Source organism: Lissotriton helveticus, chromosome 8 (assembly GCF_964261635.1).
Source record: "Lissotriton helveticus chromosome 8, aLisHel1.1, whole genome shotgun sequence".
Lineage (NCBI taxonomy): Eukaryota > Metazoa > Chordata > Amphibia > Caudata > Salamandridae > Lissotriton > Lissotriton helveticus.
The window spans coordinates 301,416,367-301,439,013 of NC_136069.1; the positions used below are offsets into that span (position 1 = coordinate 301,416,367).

General features: G+C 45.6%; 1 protein-coding gene across 4 annotated transcripts in view; it reads left to right on the forward strand.

The window, feature by feature from the left end:
* Nucleotides 1-22,647, forward strand: part of PARP4 (poly(ADP-ribose) polymerase family member 4) — a 2,216,130-nt gene that overhangs the window by 294,009 nt on the left and 1,899,474 nt on the right. For all 4 annotated transcript variants that reach the window (XM_078657066.1, XM_078657067.1, XM_078657068.1 and 1 more), the window contains 2 exons: nucleotides 13,414-13,574; nucleotides 14,636-14,773. In XM_078657066.1, coding sequence (XP_078513192.1) covers nucleotides 13,414-13,574; nucleotides 14,636-14,773 — 299 coding nt within the window. The remainder of the gene's footprint in view (nucleotides 1-13,413; nucleotides 13,575-14,635; nucleotides 14,774-22,647) is intronic.

The window sequence follows — 22,647 nt, forward strand, 5'->3', positions numbered from 1 at the left end:
TGTGTCACCAAGGCAGGTGTACCCCTGTTTAATGCTTGTTGGGGTAATGGGGAGGGACGCCACTTGGATAGTGCCAGTGCGTAGGGCCCTTGCTCCAGGTTATGTTCAACTAATTGCATTGGGAGCAAGATGATGGGAGTAGTGGTACTAGACCCCCACCCCCCTGCGGGAGGGTTGGTGATGTTATGCAATGTCCCAAAGTAATTCCAACAGCTGATGTATATTTGTAAATTGGTGCATAGTATTGAGTGGTGTGTGGGTTTAATAAATGTTTAATAAATGTACTCTTACTTTTATAAAGCAAAGTACAGACTGGTCAATCAATTATTGAGTGTTATTTTTGCGCAACTGCAAATGGCGATTACTAGCCCACACCACCTCCCTGGAGTAAGCCTCAGACTGCTCTGCTACGCTACCCTCTGAGAGTCGGGCGCTGCCCTAGGGTGTTTGGTTCCCAGTGAAGGACAAATGTGTCATGTTATTTGTGCAGGCCTCACAGATGCTGCCTCGTTTTCCCAACACAGTTGCATTCTCAATCACATGTTTTATTTCTTTAAAACTCTGATCACACTCAGGACACCACCGAAAAGGAACACTTTGCTTTGTCAAGTCGCTCAACGGGGCACTCGCTGTGGCGACATTGCAAATGTATCTTGAGCAATGACTCGCCATACATAACAAGGATCGCAGCATGGTAACATCTTGTTGGGGGCAAGTGGACGACATTGCTTTCACCTTTTTGGGATCTGGAGTCATTCCCCAATCAGAGAATGTGCCCAAAATGTACATTTGCTCTTGTGAAATTCACATTTTGCTGCATTCAACGTGAGACCTGCATCAGCAAGTAATAGGCACACTTGAGTGAGGGCTTGGTCGTGTTCTTTCTGGCTTTTCCCAAAACCAGTATGTCGTCACTGTAGTTGAAAGCATGTATAACAGGTTGGATTACTCTGTGGAAAACATTTTGAAATATGCCAGCAGCCAATGACACTCCAAAATTCAGTCTTTCATATCTGAACAAACCGGCGTGAGTGGAAAAAGTGTTAATATTGCTGCATTTCTTTTCTAACTTGAGTTGGTGATACCCTTTGTTTAGATCAAGATGGGAAAAGACTTTAGATCCCTGCAATTGCATGAACTTGCCTCCAAAATGAGGACCATGGTGTCTCTCCCTCTCAATGACTCTGTTTAGCTGGTGCATATCAACACGAACGCACACAGTTCCACTACTGTCCTTTTTTGGTACAATTACAATGGGCGAAACCCATGGCATGGAGCCCTGTGGACGTTCAATGATGTCATGTTTCAAAAGTGTTGCTAACTCTTTCTTTAAATGTAAAGCTTCTTGCAACTGGAAAGCAATTCTACGGTGCCTCAGGACAACCGGACGGATGTCTTCGTTGATATGAAACTGTACTTTAATTTTCTTGAGTGTTACCCAAACCCTGAAACGACGACGGGAATTGACTCGTAATCTCCGGTTCAACGCAGTTGTTGTAGTTGAGGGATATTAACCCACATATCAGCCGCTGTAGCAAAACTGGGCAAACATGCACTAGATGAGGTTCCTTGTAGAACATGAATGGTTGCTCGTACTGACTTGGTTTTGTGCTGCATTTTCATTGTTAACAACCCTTGACTTTATAGCGGTTTAGAAGCTGCCCAGGTATATAACTTTGTGTCCGAAGAAGTGAGGCTTGGTACAGATGAGAGACTGTTGAACTTTTCCACTGGCATGATATTAATCGATGACCCACTATCGATGAAGGATACCAGGGGACAGTTCATCTTTAATGTAACTTCGGAACAATGTCAGAAAGTAGTTTGGAGGCTTTGTTTGGTGATTTGTTCTTAAATTTCTGCCTACTTCACAGGTAACTAACCCCACAAGTGCATGCTTCTTTTGCTGAACATCATCAGCACGCACCCATCTTCTTCTCTGGTGCTCGATAGTGTTGTAGAGTAACTTTTGTACGACAAACTTGATGATGATGGATTTTGGTTTACCTCTGCTTGTCGTACCTGATGTTGCTTTTTTGGTTTTGTGGGCGTGGTGAGGGTGCTGAATTTTTCTTATCTTGACACAGTTATAGAGCTGTTTTATTTCCACAACCCTTGCAGGTTTGTTCTAGGGCTGGACATTTGCCTTCATGGGGAAACAAATATCCACATTGGAAGCATAGTTTTATTTTCTTTAACAAAGTCAACTTACGTGCCTCCGTTTTGTGCTTATGCTTGCTTTTCAGGGCCAACGTTGATTCAGTTTGCTTTGTCCCATTCTTCTTTTTCTGCAGCTTTTCGTTCAGCCTGTTCCTCTGCTCCCACGTCCATCATCATTTTCTCTGGTTTAAGTCTCTCTCTCAACATGCGCCTTCTACAAGAGTTTGAAAGGCAACCATCGATAATCCTGAGGATGATGGCTTCTTTATCAGTGAATTCACAAAACTTGCAATGCTTCATAAGTTCATAAAGTCTTTCAACAAACTCATTCATTATTTTACCAGTCTGTTGTCGTGCTTTGTTGAAAATATACCTTTCATAATCAACATTCGGCTTTGGATTGAAGTTGGCTTCCAGTGCTTCTTTCACCTTTCGGTACAACTTTGTATCAGTCTGTAAAACTTTCTTTAGCACTTCTTTCACTCCATCACTTGCAAGGTTTTTCAAATATTTGATGATTTTCTTATCTTCCTCCTCTAGTGCAGCTATGAAATCATCAAAGGTTTCAATCAACGCTGTCCATCTATCACCAGTGTTCTGTTTCTAGGACATGTCGAACGGCAGTGGTGTCTTCAAGAACATGGCAGCATTGTATTTCGTGCTTCCTTCTGCCGCCAATAAGTGATCACGTGTCGTTTGGATAGTCTCGCTGTGCTGGGCCTCTCCGACATCCTCCGCAAGCACCAGCCGCATGCAGAAGCATGTGTCGCAGTCGGTTTTAATCGCCCTTGACTTCTGTCAACGCTCTCTGTTTCTTGTATCTTGTTGGAATTTTGGTTATTTTCTCACATTGTCTGAATAGTCTCTCTATGTTTGTGACACAGCCAATACACTCAACGGTGGTATTGGCAGGTATTTTGAAATATATTCCTCTCCTGTGCTTCCGATAGTTTCTGCCGCCATGTGTGGGCTGGAGCAGAGCTTTGACTCCACGTGTGCCAGTCGCAGACCACTTTGCATCGATTATGAGCACACATTGCACACATGAGCAGTTTGCTCTATCGTTGCAAACTCTCAGTGGGAGAAGTCTTGTTTTCCACAGGCACAAAATCCCCTACTGGTCGTAAGTTGTAGTATCTTCTCCAGCCCTGGAGCATGTAAATAGATTACGCCACACACAGGAGGTGTGGGTGATCATATCTTTATTCTCCAACATCCATTTACAAACTGCACTTTACGTCATACTTCCCATAACCACACCTTTACACTTCCTCCTCATATCATGTCGTTCCTGTTTAGAGTTCCCCAGAACCACAAGAGTCTTAGTGCGCATAGCATCAGTATGCTACACTTGATGCAGATTTCTACTGTCTGCTTTATTACTTTCTGTGGCAGCATGCAGCAGATCAAAGGCTTAAAGGATCTGCACAGTCTCCAGCCACTTAAGTAGATTGGTGCCTAAAATCCATGATAAACTTACAACTCCTCAACGATGGCGACCCTTGGCTGTGCCTTGGCACCGGGCAGCAGACTTGGGATTGAATAAAACGGTGTCCCAGTGTCCTTGCTAAGAATGCACTGGTCGACCCTGGGCTTTGAGATTGTCATGAGAGACTCTGTGAGAAGTTATGAATTGCTCGACAACTTGTATGTGTGATAATGCAGGACAAGTATGGAAATGCGTTACTCTAACCCTTAACGAGTGATTCTTGGCAGGGCTGATATAAAAAGCATCGCTTGAAAGGGGTGAATGTGTTGCAATAAATGTCTTTCCCTAGACAATTTTGTCCCTGATTTTTCACAGTGAATTTGAATCACTCCTTGTTAATGTTGCCTTTTCTGTTCACTAGTATTGCTATTTTGGGTATTTTGATTATTTTTTCTCCAAGCTGTTTTGAAGCAACCTTCTTGTGGGTCTTAAGAATCTGGACCTATTATCCTGCTTTGCTCTTTTCTCCCTCTGATGTTAGACGGAGGGAGTATAGTGGTTTCCTGACTGCCATCAACACAGTCCACATCATCAATCAACAACTACACAAACTGCTGAATGAGAGGATCCTATAAATGAGACACCAGTCACCTTTCATGTATATTGTTAGACCTGACATCTTTTGGCGTGGTTCTTCCCCCATCTTTTTGCCTCTGACTCATGTGTTTTGATGCTGTGCTGGATTTCGTTTTTGCTGATTTAGATGCTTTGGACACTCTGCCACTGCTGATCAGTGTCAGAGTGTAAGTGCTCCCTCTGTAAATTGCCATATTAATTGAATATACCTGATTGGCATATTTGTATCACCATGGAGTCCCTAGTAAAGTCCACTGTGTGTGCCAGGGCTGGTGATGACAGATGCTACTAGTGGGCCTGCAGCGCAGATTGCGCCACCCACATGAGTAGCTTTAAAATGGTGACTCAGGCCTGCCAGCGCAGGGCCTGTGTGCAGTCAGTGGACTGCCCTGTCCCCCTGGCCAGTGTCTCCACTGGCTGGGCCTAACCCTTCCCTGTCTGTGCACATCAGTCACCCCTATGGAAGGCTCAAGGTACCCCCCTGGGCAGGGTGCATTGTATGGATAAGGTAGAGCATGTACTAGTGCAGGTCACATGCTCTGGTAGTGGGCTGCAGCCATTTTATGTGCTCACTGCTGGCAGGCTATCTTGCTCCATAGAGTAACATGGAGGAGGCTGGGCCCATGTGATACCAGCCTATCTTCCCATAGGAACAAGATGGGACATAAGTGAAAGATATCCCTGAACTCAGAATTTAATGACACATCTTTTAGTGAAGGGTGTTTTTAAATCCTGTGTTGGAGAATAGCACTTTTAGAAAGTGGCTGTTCTCTTGTCTAAACCTTTCTGTGTGCCTGGGTTTGTGGAATGCCTGCCTGGTCTGGATGTGACAGGGGGGTTGCAGAGCCCCCAGAGGAGAGGGTCGGAGCCAGCCCGGGGATGAAAGGGCACATCTGCCTGCCTGGGAGGTGGGAGGAAGAAACGCCTGATAAGTGCTGGGCTGTGCCGGCCTGCCTCCCCCATGCTAGCTCCCTCCTGCCGGTCAACTGACACCTCTGACCCGGAAGAAGAAAACCAGAGACACCTCAGTGCTCCGCAACCCCCAGAACTGGTTTAGACTGGACCCAGGGCCTCCTTGCACAAAGACTTCAAAGGACTTCAAAGACATTGAGGGGTATAAGGAAAGGACCCCTGACTACAGAAGATTAGATTCTGAAATTCTACAATCAAGAAGGAACCTCTGCTGGAAGGAGGACGGCTGGGGAACTAAAGGAAGATTGCCTTGCTGAGTGCTCTAAGGGCTGACCTGTTCTGCTGTCTAACTGGAAGCTGAGGAGGAGAAAGGGACTTTGCTGTGTGCTGTGACCCTGCCTGCTTGAAACTACGAGAGACTTTGCTGTGTGCTGTGTCTCCTGAACTGAATCTCCAAGGGCCTGAGAAGAGCTGGCCTCCTGCTTGGAACCCAGGGCTAAAGGTTCCTGAAGCTTTGCCAAAAACTGCGGCAAGATCGTGTGGTGATCGACCCCAACACATGTGTCCTAATTGCCAGCTGTGTGGAGCGATCGCTGTGCTCATCGGCACAGATTCAGGGGGCGAGGAGTGGCCGTGGGGTGTTCCTGTGACTAGGATCCCCCTCTGTCGATTGGCTGGCAAAAGAATCATTCTGCTGCGAACCGCGGCCCCAAAGGAATCTTGCCGCCAAATCACCGTCGCGGCCCGGGGCCAGAAACACCCTCTGTGAATTGCCTCGCGTGTAGGAGCCGCAGCGGTGAAGAACGAAGCCGCCGCGCTCCCATTGGCTGAGGGAGCTGAGCCCCCTCAGTAACGCTGCGACGGGATTGGCCCGTGCGGCGCAGCGTCATCCGCGAGGCCGTGCTGTCATTGGTTGACGGCCCGCATCGTCAGAGCCGAGTCCCGGGAGCCGCTCTGCCATTGGCTGACTCCCGGGTACTGAAGGGGCTCGACCGGAGGGCCGCGACCTGATTGGCCCGCAGCGTGGAGCAGCCTACAAGCCGCCGAAGAAGCCGTGAGCGTGCCATCCCAGCGAGGAGCCAACAGCCGGAACAGCTGCCTGACCCGTCCTCGCCGAGGGAGTGAGTCCGCGTGTGTTCCTCGCCCCGGGCCTGTCGTCCCCCGAGGTGTGCTGCATCCCCCGCCGCTCGTTGGATTGTCGAGAGCGGGCGGGAGAGCACGAGGGGACCGGCCGGGGCAAGGAGCGAGTGTGCTCTACTAGGCGCGAGGCGCCTGAGGCCATCCGGCGCACGAGGCGGCCCCGAACAACAGAAAAGGAGTCCCAGGGATACCGGGTGAGGCGCGCTTGCCGCGCTTGGGGGGGCTCAGTGACTGCGAAGACTGGTCCTGGATAACTTAGCATTGGCACTGCTTTGACTGCTCGTTTTTAGAGCTAATTGAATAGGAATCAGTGGCATTATTTTTAACAGCTGATTTAAGAGACTTGAGACTACTTTTATTTTTTTTTGTAATAAGAACTTCCTAACAAGCGCAACCATTAAGAATTAAGTGCAACATATTCTTAACAAAGTGATTATCGTGCAAATGCTTGATTTACTTGCTGAAACTAGATAAAGTTATCTATTTTTATAAAATATACTTACCTGTGTGGTCTGTTTGTGGTGGATTGGGGATTATTGTTGTGTTAAGTGCAAATGTTATCCACATTGCCTCTGTTTAGCCTAGACTGCTCGTGCCATGCTACCTAGAGGGTGAGCAGGGGTTATCTCAGAGGGTTATTCCTTCACCCTGACTAGAAGCAAGGGTCCCTACTTGGTCTAAGGTACTTACCTCTGCCAATTAGAGACCCCCGGTTCTAACATTGTTGGACAGCGGTGGGGATTTTGAACTAATAATTGCACTTGACCTGCAGTGATTTCTTGTACATCACTAGTCTAGTTTAGCAGAACAGGTTGCGCAAGATTTTTTTCTTTTTTGGTGAAATCTTTTAGTTGAAAAGGTTAGGAAGCATCATGTCTCGGAAAGCGCCAAGCGTGAATGGAGAAGTGGAAGTGGAATTTGAAATCCAGGAGTTGTTAACCTATAACAAGGAGCAACTGAGAAAAGTCTGCAGACAGCTTGAATGCCCAGTAAGGGGCGGCGCAAACAAGGAAGAGCTACGGACAGCTCTGAGGGCCTGGTGGGAGGCCAAACATGGTGACCCAGAAGCTGCTACTGGAGAGGGAGGCACACAGGAGAATGGGTTTTTGTCCAGTGAATTGCCAGTGAGGAAGCCAGGGTCTAGGACCGGCAGCAACCACTCCAGTAGGGTTATTTCTCCAGAGGAAATAGAGGAGAATCAGAGAGTTAGGGCCCATGAGATTGAGCTTTTTAAGCTCAAAGCGCAAGCAGAGGCGGAGGAGAGAAGAACCGCTTTCGCTTTGGAGGAGAGGAAACTCCAATTGGCTCATGAGTTGAGCATGAAGGAATTGGGCTTCAAATTTAAAGAGGTGGTGTCCAGTTCTAATGGTGGCAGCGCACAACCAGTACAGGCGGGTAAGGTATACATACCAAAGGATCTGGTACAGAATTATCAGAGGGGTGAGGATATTTATGCGTGGTTCAGAGCGTATGAACTTGCCTTAAAGATGAATGAAGTGCCTGAGAAGAATTGGGGGGCAGGATTGTGGAAGCATTTTGAGGCCTCTGGGAGGGATGTTTTGGCACCCTTGGAAGCAGAGAATGCTTTATCCTACCCCGCCATGAAGGAGGCTTTGTGCCTCAGGTATGGGCTCACTGCTGAACAGTACCGCCAGAAGTTTAGGAACTTCAAGAAGCTTTAGTCAAGTACTTGGGTGGAGTGTGTGAGTATGTACACGCGTGCACTGGAAATTTGGATAAAGGGCAGCAAAGTTACTGATTATGTGGGGTTGTGTCACTTGATTAGTAGGGAGCACTTAAGTAGTTTATGTGTCCCAGAGCTGCGCCAGCATCTGTTGGATAGCAAGTTAACTGATCCCAGTGAGCTTGCTAAAGAGGCGGACCGGTGGACTAGCACCAGGGTCCACAAGGGGGTGGTAAGTACCCCAGCCAAGGGTGGACCAGGTCCCCAGCAGAAGAGTGGGGGGGACATGGGTAATCACAAGGAGTCTTCTAAAGGGCCCCAAAATGGTTCCCAGGAGAAGGTGTCTCAACCCCCCCAGCCTAAGAAATCCTGGCCCCCTAAGGGCACGCAGGACAGAAGGGCCCCACTTACTTGCTATTCATGTAGGGAGGTGGGGCACATTGCCCCCAAATGTCCAAAGAAGAAATCTGCACCCCCTGGTGCTACAGCTCCAGCTCCGGCGTTAGCCAGTGTAGCTTTGGGAGGGGATTTGATTTCTAGTGGGGAAAAGGGGTTAGCATTGATGACCCTTGTCTCTCTAGGAGACCAAGAGATGGCCCAGGAAACCTTGCTGCCCCAAAACACTAAGAAATACGGGCAGAAGGTGACCATCAATGGACAGGAGGTGGAGGCTCTGAGAGACACAGGGGCCAGCGTGACATCTGTCAGGTGTCGGTGGGTGACTGAAGAGCAAATTGTTCCCAAGGTACTCCGGCCTGTGGTGTCATCTGACAGTTCAGTGCGCTACTGCAAGTTGGCAAAGGTTCCATTTGAATGGGGAGGAGTCTCCGGTATTTTGGAAATTGTTGTAAGTGATGCCTTGCCTGTAGATTGTCTATTAGGTAATGACCTGGAGAGCTCCCCATGGAAAGAGGTGGAGCACCGGACTCACTTGGAGATGTTGGGTTTACCGGCATGGATCTGTGTGTCCACCCGTGCAATGACAGCCAGAGAAGGCGGTCTAGCAGAGCGGGAGCCTGGAACAATGGCCCAAGAACCTGCCAAGAGAGGAAGGGGGTAGAGGGCGCGGGAAACCGGCCCCCACGGTTCCCACGGTCCAGGAGGAGGCAGACCCAGAGGGGGATGCCCTGGAACCTACAAGGGAGCAGGTGGCCGAACTAGGGGAATTGCCTGAGCTGTCCCAGTGGCAGCAAGAAGGTGGTCCCTCCAGGGAGGAATTCTGCCAGGCTCAGGAGGAGTGCCCTTCTCTCATTGGTGTGCGGCAGCAGGCTGCAGACCAGGCAGCAGGCCTGGGGTCCAAGGAGCATTTGATCTACTGGGAGGATGACTTACTTTATAGTGAGCCTAAGTTCGCTGAGCCCGGTGCAGCCCGTGTGCTGGTAGTACCGGAGCGCTTCAGGAACTTCCTACTGGGTCTGGCTCATGACGTGCCTCTCGCAGGGTAAGGCTATCTTGCTCCATAGAGTAACATGGAGGAGGCTGGGCCCATGTGATACCAGCCTATCTTCCCATAGGAACAAGATGGGACATAAGTGAAAGATATCCCTGAACTCAGAATTTAATGACACATCTTTTAGTGAAGGGTGTTTTTAAATCCTGTGTTGGAGAATAGCACTTTTAGAAAGTGGCTGTTCTCTTGTCTAAACCTTTCTGTGTGCCTGGGTTTGTGGAATGCCTGCCTGGTCTGGATGTGACAGGGGGGTTGCAGAGCCCCCAGAGGAGAGGGTCGGAGCCAGCCCGGGGATGAAAGGGCACATCTGCCTGCCTGGGAGGTGGGAGGAAGAAACGCCTGATAAGTGCTGGGCTGTGCCGGCCTGCCTCCCCCATGCTAGCTCCCTCCTGCCGGTCAACTGACACCTCTGACCCTGAAGCTGACAGGAAGAAGAAAACCAGAGACACCTCAGTGCTCCTCAACCCCCAGAACTGGTTTAGACTGGACCCAGGGCCTCCTTGCACAAAGACTTCAAAGGACTTCAAAGACATTGAGGGGTATAAGGAAAGGACCCCTGACTACAGAAGTTTAGATTCAGAAATTCTACAATCAAGAAGGAACCTCTGCTGGAAGGAGGACGGCTGGGGAACTAAAGGAAGATTGCCTTGCTGTGTGCTCTAAGGGCTGACCTGTTCTGCTGTCTAACTGGAAGCTGAGGAGGAGAAAGGGACTTTGCTGTGTGCTGTGACCCTGCCTGCTTGAAACTACGAGAGACTGTGCTGTGTCTCCTGAACTGAATCTCCAAGGGCCTGAGAAGAGCTGGCCTCCTGCTTGGAACCCAGGGCTAAAGGTTCCTGAAGCTTTGCCAAAAACTGCGGCAAGATCGTGTGGTGATCGACCCCAACACGTGTGTCCTAATTGCCAGCTGTGTGGAGCGATCGCTGTGCTCATCGGCACAGATTCAGGGGGCGAGGAGTGGCCGTGGGGTGTTCCTGTGACTAGGATCCCCCTCTGTCGATTGGCTGGCAAAAGAATCATTCTGCCGCGAACCGCGGCCCCAAAGGAATCTTGCCGCCAAATCACCGTCGCGGCCCGGGGCCAGAAACTCCCTCTGTGAATTGCCTCGCGTGTAGGAGCCGCAGCGGTGAAGAACGAAGCCGCCGCGCTCCCATTGGCTGAGGGAGCCGAGCCCCCTCAGTAACGCCGCGACGGGATTGGCACGTGCGGCGCAGCGTCATCCGCGAGGCCGTGCTGTCATTGGTTGACGGCCCCGCATCGTCAGAGCCGAGTCCCGGGAGCCGCTCTGCCATTGGCTGACTCCCGGGTACTGAAGGGGCTCGACCGGAGGGCCGCGACCTGATTGGCCCGCAGCGTGGAGCAGCCTACAAGCCGCCGAAGAAGCCGTGAGCGTGTCATCCCAGCGAGGAGCCGACAGCCGGAACAGCTGCCTGACCCGTCCTCGCCGAGGGAGTGAGTCCGCGTGTGTTCCTCGCCCCGGGTCTGTCGTCCCCCGAGGTGTGCTGCATCCCCCGCCGCTCATTGGATTGTCGAGAGCAGGCGGGAGAGCACGAGGGGACCGGCCGGGGCAAGGAGCGAGTGTGCTCTACTAGGCGCGAGGCGCCTGAGGCCATCCGGCGCACGAGGCAGCCCCGAACAACAGAAAAGGAGTCCCAGGGATACCGGGTGAGGCGCGCTTGCCGCGCTTGGGGGGGCTCAGTGACTGCGAAGGCTGGTCCTGGATAACTTAGCATTGGCACTGCTTTGACTGCTCGTTTTTAGAGCTAATTGAATAGGAATCAGTGGCATTATTTTTAACAGCTGATTTAAGAGACTTGAGACTACTTTTATTTTTTTTTGTAATAAGAACTTCCTAACAAGCGCAACCATTAAGAATTAAGTGCAACATATTCTTAACAAAGTGATTATCGTGCAAATGCTTGATTTACTTGCTGAAACTAGATAAAGTTATATATTTTTATAAAATATACTTACCTGTGTGGTCTCAGTTTGTGGTGGATTGGGTATTATTGTTGTGTTAAGTGCAAATGTTATCCACATTGCCTCTGTTTAGCCTAGACTGCTCGCGCCATGCTACCTAGAGGGTAGGCAGGGGTTATCTCAGAGGGTTATTCCTTCACCCTGACTAGAAGCAAGGGTCCCTACTTGGTCTAAGGTACTTACCTCTGCCAATTAGAGACCCCCGGTTCTAACATATATGATTCTGTGCATAGTAGCACTGTGGCTATTGGGAGAATGGCACTCAACAACCCTAGAGTGCACCCAGTCCGTGACAAGAGGCCTTGATTAGTAACACCAGTTTGAGGTGGCAAAACATTCCCTAAATGCTTTGAGCTCCACTTTAAAAACAGCATGGATGACATAGCCAAATTAAAAGTAACATCTCACCATTCGAAATATTACCGATATAGCACAAATATGGCCTGGCAACTATTTTACATGGTGGGAAAGGTTATAGTTGGTTAAAAGTATCTTATTCCTGATAATCAACTGCACCTTTAGGACGATATACCAGAAAGGTTACTACCTTATTTTTTCAAAACCATAGATTATATTCATATGAATTAACAATATGCCGTAAACTGCTGTAACAAAGTTTAAAATATTAGCAAAGATCGGGGGACCTAGGCAGGTTTTTATGCCTACCATACATTTATTGATGTTTTACAGACCTGAATTGCTAACCATACTATCTCCAAGTCATACCTTAAGACAAACAAATATAGCAGAGACCGCGGAGATGCTAAGGGCATTGTGGCATAGGTAAATTAGATTATCTAATACAACAGTTCTCCCTATGTGGAGCAATAGAAAGATACACTTTGATAGTTGAGAATTTGGCAATGAAGAGGGATACTGGGATTAATGGCAAAAATGTTCACTAATGCTCAACATGATATTATGGAAACCAATTGATGTGGATAGATGGTCCACACAAGAGCTTTTCTAAGTTTCTCAAAAACTCTCCTTTGCTTCAGACCAAAATATTCCCTCTGAAATACAATCTCATTAATGTTGGGATTTTAATTCATTTGAAGTGGTACCCCTCAATAGGTATTCAATGTATTGTAGCAGAGTTAAACCCAACTGACTCTAAGGAAAAACTCTTCCCAGCAGCATTTCCAAAACAAAATATCTATTTACTGCCAGAGTGTCTGACAAAGTTGTTCAGTGAATTTTTACATAGAAGTACTTATTCTCACTTATTTAAAAAAGGCTATTGTGGCTCCAATGATGAAAAGCTCACACTAGATTAAAAATATATGCAGAGTATAACCCTATATGAACACTTGCCTTGCGTTTTTAGCTAAATCACAGAGACTTTTGGAGGAACATTGGAAGATTGCTGTTTGAGTTGCATCTTCTAATCGGCAACAACGTAAAATCTCAGCAATGTTTTATACCTGTCTCTTATGTTTATTCCTTCTAGTTGTGAACGCTTGTTTATTTGAATGACAGAAACCAATTTGGATTAACGCATTACTGCATATATTCTAGTTTCTTCATTCTTAAGATTTTTTTTCTTCACTAGCATGTGCAGACCAACATGTGTATATCAACATGGGGGGAAAAGGAAGATGATACACAACTCTTCTATAGCAGACTAATATGAAATCTATGCGGGAGTAGTTTGCGGGTGTAGCCATTATCTCCATTTTCCAGTTTAGAATAATGTAGGCGTGCTTGATATATACTTTACAACTGTAATTTGGCTCAAACTGCTGGTTTAGTCCTGGATCATATAAGGACATATACAAGATCACTAGAACCTTATAAGGTACTATAAAATAAATGTGCCTGACAATATATGGATCATCAGATATGATTGTATGCATTTTTTATGTCTCTCTGTTTCTACTTTATAAATAAAATGCTTTCAATAAAAAAATTGAACATAAACAAGAGGAAATGTTTCATATATTCCCAGATAAAAATAATTAGGCACACTACAAGTTGCCAAATCAGCCTCCTTTCAGTATGTCTTATTTGGTTTATTTCTAGGTTATAAGAGACATTGTCAGTGTTTCTGAAACAAATTTGTTCAGCCCTAACCCACCCTGTCTTGCCAAATACCATGCACTGCGTTGCATGATTCAGGATGTAAATACTAACAGCGACGAGTTTCTCCAGGTGAAAGAACAGGTGTTGCAGAACAATCACAGGTAAGAACAAATGCTTTGAGTACACTTTCACTCCTTATGGAACTAATATATCTTCTACCTTTACAACTACCACTAGCCCTGCTGCTAGAAGGTAAGCTAAATTTAGTTGCTGTGTGTCTTCTTTAAAACCCCTTATCTACTGCTGTACTGTTTATTTCATACGTATTCTTAGGCACCCGACCATGCCATAAATGTTTGAGTGCCCCTTGCATCGGTTCTCATTTCTGTTTTTTAAGGGGACCCTAGATCACTGCGTTCATGTAATTTCACATACATACTAATAATATCCATTAGTACTGTTTATTCAGATATCATCCTTTCAAACATGTTGTGGATAGATGCAAACACTGTTCGGTCGCATTTTGACATTTCCCTATGCGAGCATGTATTACGGATGTATATTCGCCATAGTACATTCTCCCACAGGGAAATGGGAGGTGGTGTTAATTCCGCACCCCGTGGCAGGCACCTCAAGGTGCCTCCCATGGGATGCAGGGATTAACAGGGGGGCACCATAGGGGCCCACTCGGCCCCCAACCGGAGGCCGCAGAGGCAAGTGGGTCCTGCTAGTGGCCCCTCAACAAGCTTTTCCGACAGGGTTTCCATGTCGGAGAGGCTGGCATAGAAACCCTGCTGGAAACCGTGCATCGTAATCCCAAGGGCGGAAAGAACACCCTTTGGGATTACGGCCCGGCCTCCGACTGACTCAAGGCGCCCGTCGGAAGCCAGACGGAATGACTGGCCAGTTTAGTTTTCGACTGCCAGCATTGTAATGCAGCAGTTGGAAAGTAAACCGAGAGCATGCCCGGAAAGGCTCCAACCGATGGTCATTCCCTTTCCGGGCTGCATCGTAATCGGCCCCTTTATGTTCTATTTAGATGATCTTTATCCAATGCACTATTTATTACACAACACCATTCATTTTGCCAAAGACTCCCAGTTTAATGGATAATAAATATTCTTGAAGAATCGATAAAAACAGATTCATCGTGGTTATTAATGTAACATTATCAGCAAGAACTATGCTATATGACATTTTCCTTTCAACGCTTTTTCCCCAGTGGTAGTCAGGTAATAGTTTTGAACATTTATCGAGTTGGTCGGATGAATGAAGCAGCAGAATTTGAGAACAGTCTTGGTAACATACAGTTACTGCTGCATGCTTCTGCTGCCTGTAACTATGTTGGAATTCTCTCAAGGTAAGACAATAAATAAAAGGTATTTATTTGTTGTTTGTTAACTGAGCACATTTCTAATTGATACCTTTGAGGTGCAGTTAATAATAAAACTGTACATTCCCAAATGTTTTGTGTAGGAAAATGTGATTATTTATAACAAGGACTTTATGTATTGGTTTTGCATAGTATGTGATCATCTTCTCAGTTGATTACTTAACTACTTGATTGATAAGTAGTCAAGAGTACATCTTTGTGCGAACTGAATGTATTGAACGAAGGCTACATGCGCGATGGATTCCCTACTTGTATTTCCCTACTGCTGGTCATCATCAAAAATGACACCAGATCAGATTTCAGTGACTTGTCACAGTAGAGAACAGACCAGATTCGGAGCGACAACAGAAATCCAAAGACAACAAAGTAATGCGAGACAGATCTTCCAGGAGAACATGACACTGGAAAGAACTAAACGGACAGTTGTCCTAAAGTGATTGCAAAACCACATACTTAATGATAGGCTGATGGCCTGTATAGCAAATCAAAATAATATGGGTTGGAGAGGTCTGTGGGTCCTAAGGTGAGTCACCAGGCGGCCCTCCTATGTGTGAATCTCTTGTACCTTCTTTAAGTAAACTGGTATTCACTGAAAGTTTCAACAATGCTACTGATTATCTAGACAAGTCATGCTAAGACTGCTATAAACTGCTATAAAATATGTGAATATCTAGTCTCCCTGCAGATGGTAAAGCTGCCAGCAAAGTGTATTGGCTAACTTGATAAATCGAGCGAACCAAAATAAATTCTGCTAACAATTCCACAAGGCTATGGGTCCAGGTGACATAATCTCTCAAATCTATAAAACTTTCTGTTCTCGTCGTGTAATCCCACTGGCTACCTTATACAGTTCATTTCTGCAGCACTAAAAACTTGGAGTTCTTGTGTGGGAGATCACTCTTATTCCCAAACTCAGGAAATATGTGGAAAGCTGCAAGTCCTACATGCTGATAGCTCTGCTCAACTTAGATGATAAAATCTTCACACAAGTCCGAATAGGTAAAATATAAGGGCCATTTTCTAAACGTGAAATTCCCCCTATTATTTATTATTTTTTGTTAATCATAGTTGTTCTGCTGTTCAGCAGGCAGAAAAAACTGAAAATCCCAACATAGTTGCTTTTAGGAGCACTGTGAGAGAGCGGGCGATTGCATTAAGGCATTAATTCCTGATAGGGCTTTTGAAAGCAACCTTTTCGGCAGGGGATACCTATGTGTAGCGCTCAGGGTCCTCTTGACAGGCAAGCACCATGCACAGGCTCCCCTGCTGTGAAATTAGCTTTCTTACACTGCAGAGGACAAACAGTATAATTAATTAACTTATGACATTTCCATTAACGTTTGCGGCCACTGACAATGCTGAATGGCACACAGATTCCTTGTTCCATGCGATCCTTACCTCCCAGAGCGATAAATTGTTGTGCTGTAGTGTATTCAGCCTGCATTCTGCTTTATTTTTACTTGGGCCAAGCGGATACAAAACTAGCAGTAATGGGTGGAATTTCACAACTGCTTACCCTGGATTTTAAGGGAGTTCACCCTCCCCTACTCATCTCATCTTGTATTCTTCCCAGTTGAACAGTATGAGGTGGGATTTATTAAAGGCAGCCAGGATAATACTCAGAAAACAGTGCATTGCGTAGAGAAAGTGACATGAAAAGGGCTGTAGGCTCTCCTAATGAAGATGGACACAGAAGAAGTGTTTGATGGAGTTTGAGGCTGTTCTTCATAGTTCTTCATAGAGTGGGCCTGGGTCCGTAGATGGCGAGATGTTTCCTGTCACGTTATCAGCTCCAGAAGCCCATATCACAGAATTAACTGGGGCTCAGCCGGTAGAGCAGTCTTTGAGTGGGTGACCAATGGAGTTGTCCCCTATTCTCTTTGCCTTTAGTAATGGGACTGCTCCACACGGTGGTCCAGGCTTGAGTGGGGATTAAGGTAATAAAATTTGATGCGAAGGAGGCTAAAATTGGCCTTTTACACAGATTTACATGTTACAAAATGAGACGCTACAATCCTGATTATTTCAAAAACACTGCTATTTTGAGATTTTGTTTCTGGAAAAACAAAATGTTTGGCGGAAGGCCATCAAAACTGACAGCACCAGTGAAGGCGGTTTCTCAGAACGTACAGAGATTTAGGCTTGGTCACAGATGTAATGTCCTCCACCACCCTGACGGACAGAGAAAATACTGGCAATGTATAGATTAGCCCCAAGTGCTTTGGGGTGAACCTAAGTGCTTAGGGATGAAGTTAAAGGGTGAAGGGTTTAAGAGGGAAAGTTGAAGGGGTTAAAGTTGACTCATGAACCTAGGAGTGAAGGGTTTAAGAGTGAAGGATGTAAGCGTGAGTGGTGTGTGGATTGAGGGTGAAGTGTGAACTGTTTAGCGATGCAGGGTTTTTAAGGATGATGAAGGGTGTAAGGTTGAGTGGTAAATGTAACATAACATTAAAAATTATATTGGGGAATTTATAACTTGTAAAAAGTCACTAGGTAAATGTACAAACAATGCAAAGGTGACAAATAAATAGTAAAAACGGGCTTACCTGAGAAAGTGGTAAACCAGCAAAAAAGCTACAAGGAGATGGTAGACAGATAGCAGGCGAGGAAGTGATACTTATCAATACATGTTTCAGGCAATGCCAACAGCCATCCCAAATACAGAAAATATGGTATGAGGCTACAGCAATACATCTTTTTTTTTTTTGTTTGCAGAGTTTTATATAGCGCGAACTAGACCCGAACCGAATCAGTTATCAGAGCGGTTTGCATAGCACCAGTTACGTTACATGAGGGGACACTTTCATTTTAGGCACGGGGAGATTAAGTGATTTGCCCAGAATCACAGGAGGTTTTTGGCGTCGTTACCGAGACTCGAACCCAGATCCCCAGGTCCGAGGTCTCCCCTGATAAATCTTTGGGTGGTTGGTAAGTAAGAGAATATTCAGGGAACCCATCCAAAGAAGAGGGGGTACTGATATTACCAAGCCTGCTTCTTTGCATTATTGTGGACTGGTTTACTCAGGAAATGGAGAAGCGCTGGCTTTCCGGCAGTGAGTGCTGACATGTCAAATTATTGTGCAACATTCTCTAATGCATGCAGAATCAGCGACATCGGACTCTCTATCAGACTTACCAAAATGGTATGGGGCCGCTTATAACTTAGAAATGACCTGACCGCATTCCCCTCTCTCTATACTCCTAGCCATTTTAAATTACAGTTCTGCCCGGCAATGCCAGGGAAAGATATTGGAGTAGGAAGAAGGTGCTCAGCCTTATGTTGAAGGAGACATGTTTCTAATGGACAAAGTCAGGAAATTCGACAAATGTAAAAGAGGGTTTAAGGCAATAGAAAATGACAGGGTGCAGTATTTGAAAACGAGACACTGGGTGCCAAGCCCTCCCAATACACATGCAACAATAAGACATTTTAATGACTTTGAGAAATTAATATTCACTTTTGCCAGTATGAGGAAACTAATATCCTGCAAATCTCATTTCCATAGCCACTGCACATTGATTTTTGTAGGCCGATATGTGTTTATTATGGGTCTGTGGGTAGTAATTTTAATCCTTTTTGTCTAATGGGACTACTCTAGAATTTTGCTGCTATTATCCTAATTTATGCACTCCATTCAATATATTTTTGATATTTGTTGGCACTCTGCTTTCAGTCTAAAGTAATTTTCCTCATGTGTCACCCTGTCTATTTAAACGTAAATGTGGTACAAACTCATGCAGTAGCATGTCGTATGCACGCCAAAGGCAAGTCTGTACACGCCCTTATGTGTTCTCCACCTGGTTCTATTGGCTAAGGTGCTCTATCTCAGCATTGTCTAGGTAAGCCATCATTGCGGTACACAGATGATAAATTATTAGCTTATGCTAACACATTGTTTATACCCGATGTTTCGACTCTTATAATCTTAACTAAAGAAGGCTTGTTACACTGCCACAGAATCAAAACCAACCCATTATGCCCAACAAAAAGGGTGCCCAACTTATAATTAGTGCTATATCATGTAATGCAAGCTATGCTATAGCTCACAGGCATGAGGTCGATAACCTGCTTAATCCTCACCACCTTGATATGTTATTTGTATTGGGAACATGACTCTCACTTCATTTGGAAACTTTTTCAAATTAACTACTTCCTGCAAACTTTAAACTTCAGCGCATGGACCATGCAGGCAAATCTGGGTTGGAGTAGCTGTTATTAACTTGAGCTCCTTAAGTCTGAAGGATGAACAATTCTCGTTTGATCCTAGACTAGATTGTTTAGCTTATTCTTGCAAAATTTAAAACACAAATGTTCATTTTTATATTGGTAAATCGCCTTTGTCATACCCCTACAGCTAATCTTTTTATGTTAGCTGAGGAATAGGAACCTGCTTTTTAAATAGGAATAACCCCTCCCTAACTGCCTAATAGTTTGAACCTGCGGTTTGATAAGACACAAGGTGCAACCAACAGTTGATATAGGGATTAGAAATTGTATACTAAACCGTCTATCGAAAGATCCTACCAAAATTAAATTCCATTATTTGGACCCTTTTTTCCACCTTCCATGAATTGGTGGTGGGAGAGACAATTCCACTGATCTGCACTGACCATCTTGCTCTACCTTTTTAAGACAAGCCTAGATTCAGCACGAATGCACTGCTCTGCAAGACTTTATGTATCTACAATATGGGCTTTAACCAAGACCATTGACCGCCACTCGCTCTCTGCTGTGCCAGTCATAAATGCTGCCCCCCTATTGGTGGACTGCTTTCTAATGTCCCCCCCTGGGTGCTTGGTTGATGCCCAGGTGATTTCACTAAGAGAAAATTGTTGTTGGCCACCCTACCACTCCTCCCGTCTGCATCGCGTCTCGCTAAAGACCCACCTTCCCCGCTCCTGCTGCTGCACATGCAACGGAATTCCAACAACCTGGTTTTGAATATGTTAATACTTCACGTTATGTTTATAGCAGATTATCGGCACAGCACGCAATGGCCCCTCCTCCTTGTGGTCCGGCATCGCACACAGCATGAGTAGCATTTCACTCAAACGACCGGGTAGATGTATTTTCCAAACTACTCCTTATGCAGGCTAAAAGCATCTATGAATTGAACCTTCAACATCTCGGCAAACGAAAATGTGGAGTGTGCTTATCAATATAACCTGAATTATATGTACCAATGACTATATGCTTCAGTACATTTCCATAAGTTTATGTGAGAATACATGTGTCTTTTATATATGCCTACCCATATATTCTAATATATGCATATGGATATGACCACTCTCTCCGTCCATTAGCCGTGCCTAGATGAATATTATGTGCTTATGGTGTCTTAAGTGTGCATTCACCAGAGGGTGCGGACCACTGTCTGTGAGCCGTACGTTTCACTTTTGAGAACCTCTGCTGGGAAATCAAAACTTTGGGAGGAGGGCGGGAGAGGGGTGGAGAACGCGCCAATAATTGTCACTCGGTGGCCCCTAATGCACAGTTTAGTTAGTACACACTGCATCGGGGATGTATGGGAGCCAGAGGCAGGCCGGAGCAAAGGTTGGGCAGTACAGGCAGGACAGAAGGAGGCAGCAAAGGGCAGGCAGAGCAGGTCACCTGCCGCAGTGCTGCTCACTCCGTAAGTGTCACCCTTGTGCGTGAAGTGTGCTGTTAGACTACTTGCAAAACTCCATATGTTGGGCATCACATATGCAGTGTTTAATTCTTGATGTTAGGCTGCCACATATAGAGCTGTGTTAGCATAGAACTGTGCGTCACAATGTCATGTAAGGAGCTGACTTCTCCAGATGTCTGACTGTCACACAAGGAGCTGTATGCTACCAATATCAGCCAGGCTCACAGAACTGTGCTATACTGATGTCAGAGTACACACACTGCAGAAAAGGTCACACAACACAGTTCTTTGTTTTATTAAGGTGGGAATGGCATATCCTTACCGAGTGCCTTCATGTTTGGCCATTTACTGTATGTATTATGTAATTCTAAAAGTATTATTTATAGGCGTTTGTGTGCCACGGAAGGCAGCCCTCAATAGCACACCACATCATTAAACTCCACTACAAACCACTCCACAACCCAAAATGCCATTCCACATAATTACACTCCAAGACACACAATCCCACTCTACATAATTCCAGTACACACAATCACATAATCTCTATCCACATAATTCCACAGCACACCATGCCACATAATTCTAATACACAAATCCACTCCACTCCCCACAATTCCACGCCACACAATTACACAGCTAACTAATCCAATCCAACCCAAATAATTCCACAACACACCACATACATGCACTGCAGAACGCATGAGTAAAAAACTTTGGCATTTACAATTTCAATAGCTACAAGTACAAGACCTATTGCATAAGTAAAAAACATTGCCATTTACAATGACAATAACTGCAACTCCAACAAATGCGAGACCTATTGCATTTCCAATGCTTGTTGTCTTATCCTGCCTGCAGTCTATAAAGTCTGTCAGCATAAGGGTCCATCATTAATAAAATGTTGGAAAAAGGGTCCTCGGTTAAATACCCATCAGCTTGAGAGGCAGTGCAGGAGGTGTTTTAGTCCAGATCTCAAAAAAGCTTATTTAATTTAAGGTAAAATATATAGGAATCATATCAAAGAAGCAAAAAAAATATTACTATAAACGGTTTGATTAAGCACCTAGCCCAACTAAAACATTCTACAGAATTGTTGATGAATTATCCACCCATTCTGTAATGCAAAGCAACATTATTCTCTATGGGGAACCGTGAAGAGCCAACATACTTCTTTCAAAAGAAAATCCTAAATATGAGGAACACCATTTTGGCGGAAGTAATACCAAAACGACCTTTTTATGACGTAGACAGCTATCATGACCACAAGATAACTAGGATAGATCCTTTTTCATTCATCTTAGAAGAGTCTCTTCTATAAGTTATCAAAAGTCACTGTTCAGGCTCTCATTTGGACCTGTGCCCCACTAGATTGCGTTGCCGCTTAAGCCTTTTATTAATTAATGAGCCTTTGGATAATTGGAAAATAGTGGCTATTAAACTACTTTTTAAAATTCATCCAGGAACCTTTTATACCTTCATAATTTTAACCCTATGTCTTATCTGCCCTACTGGACACAGCTGACTGTAAAAATAGTGTTCAAGGCATGTGAGCTGTAGATCACATGCTTTGCATAAGACCGCCATCTAGTGTTGGGTCCGGATGTATGCACTTTGTTTTTCTGGAAGAAGTTTTCCCTAGTCACGAGGTGAGGGACTCCTCCCTTAGGTGATAGTGCACATGGTCATCGATTCCATCTTCAGTTTATTTTTTCCCGCCATCGGGTTCGAATGTAACTCGCTGCGCTCCGGTTTGACTTCGGTCCTTCTCTGTGCGTATCACATTCACACTCAACAGTATTGTTTCCGATCGCGTTTCCCTTTCTTCGCGGATCGTGATTCCTGAAGCCAATTTCGATCGAAGAGCTCAGGTAGGCCGTCGGGCCTAGCCACTAGTTCGACTCGCAGTCGATGGAACAAACTTCTTTCAAGTTCGGTCCTCAGTGCCACACAAAATACCCGCGCACCGACTCACACGAGGTGTGTAACTTGTGTTTGTCACCCGATCACAGAGAAGACCACTGCAACAGGTGCCGAGCTTTCCGCTCCAAAAAGACTCTTTGCGATCGTCGGGCTCGACGACGCGACATGCAGAGACAACAGACCGACTCCATTCCGGACCTCTTCGGACCTGAATCGGAGTAGGAGGAAGGCAGCGGACCCATCGGAGCCGATGAGGAACAGGAAGACATCTTCATTTCCGAACACAGCTCC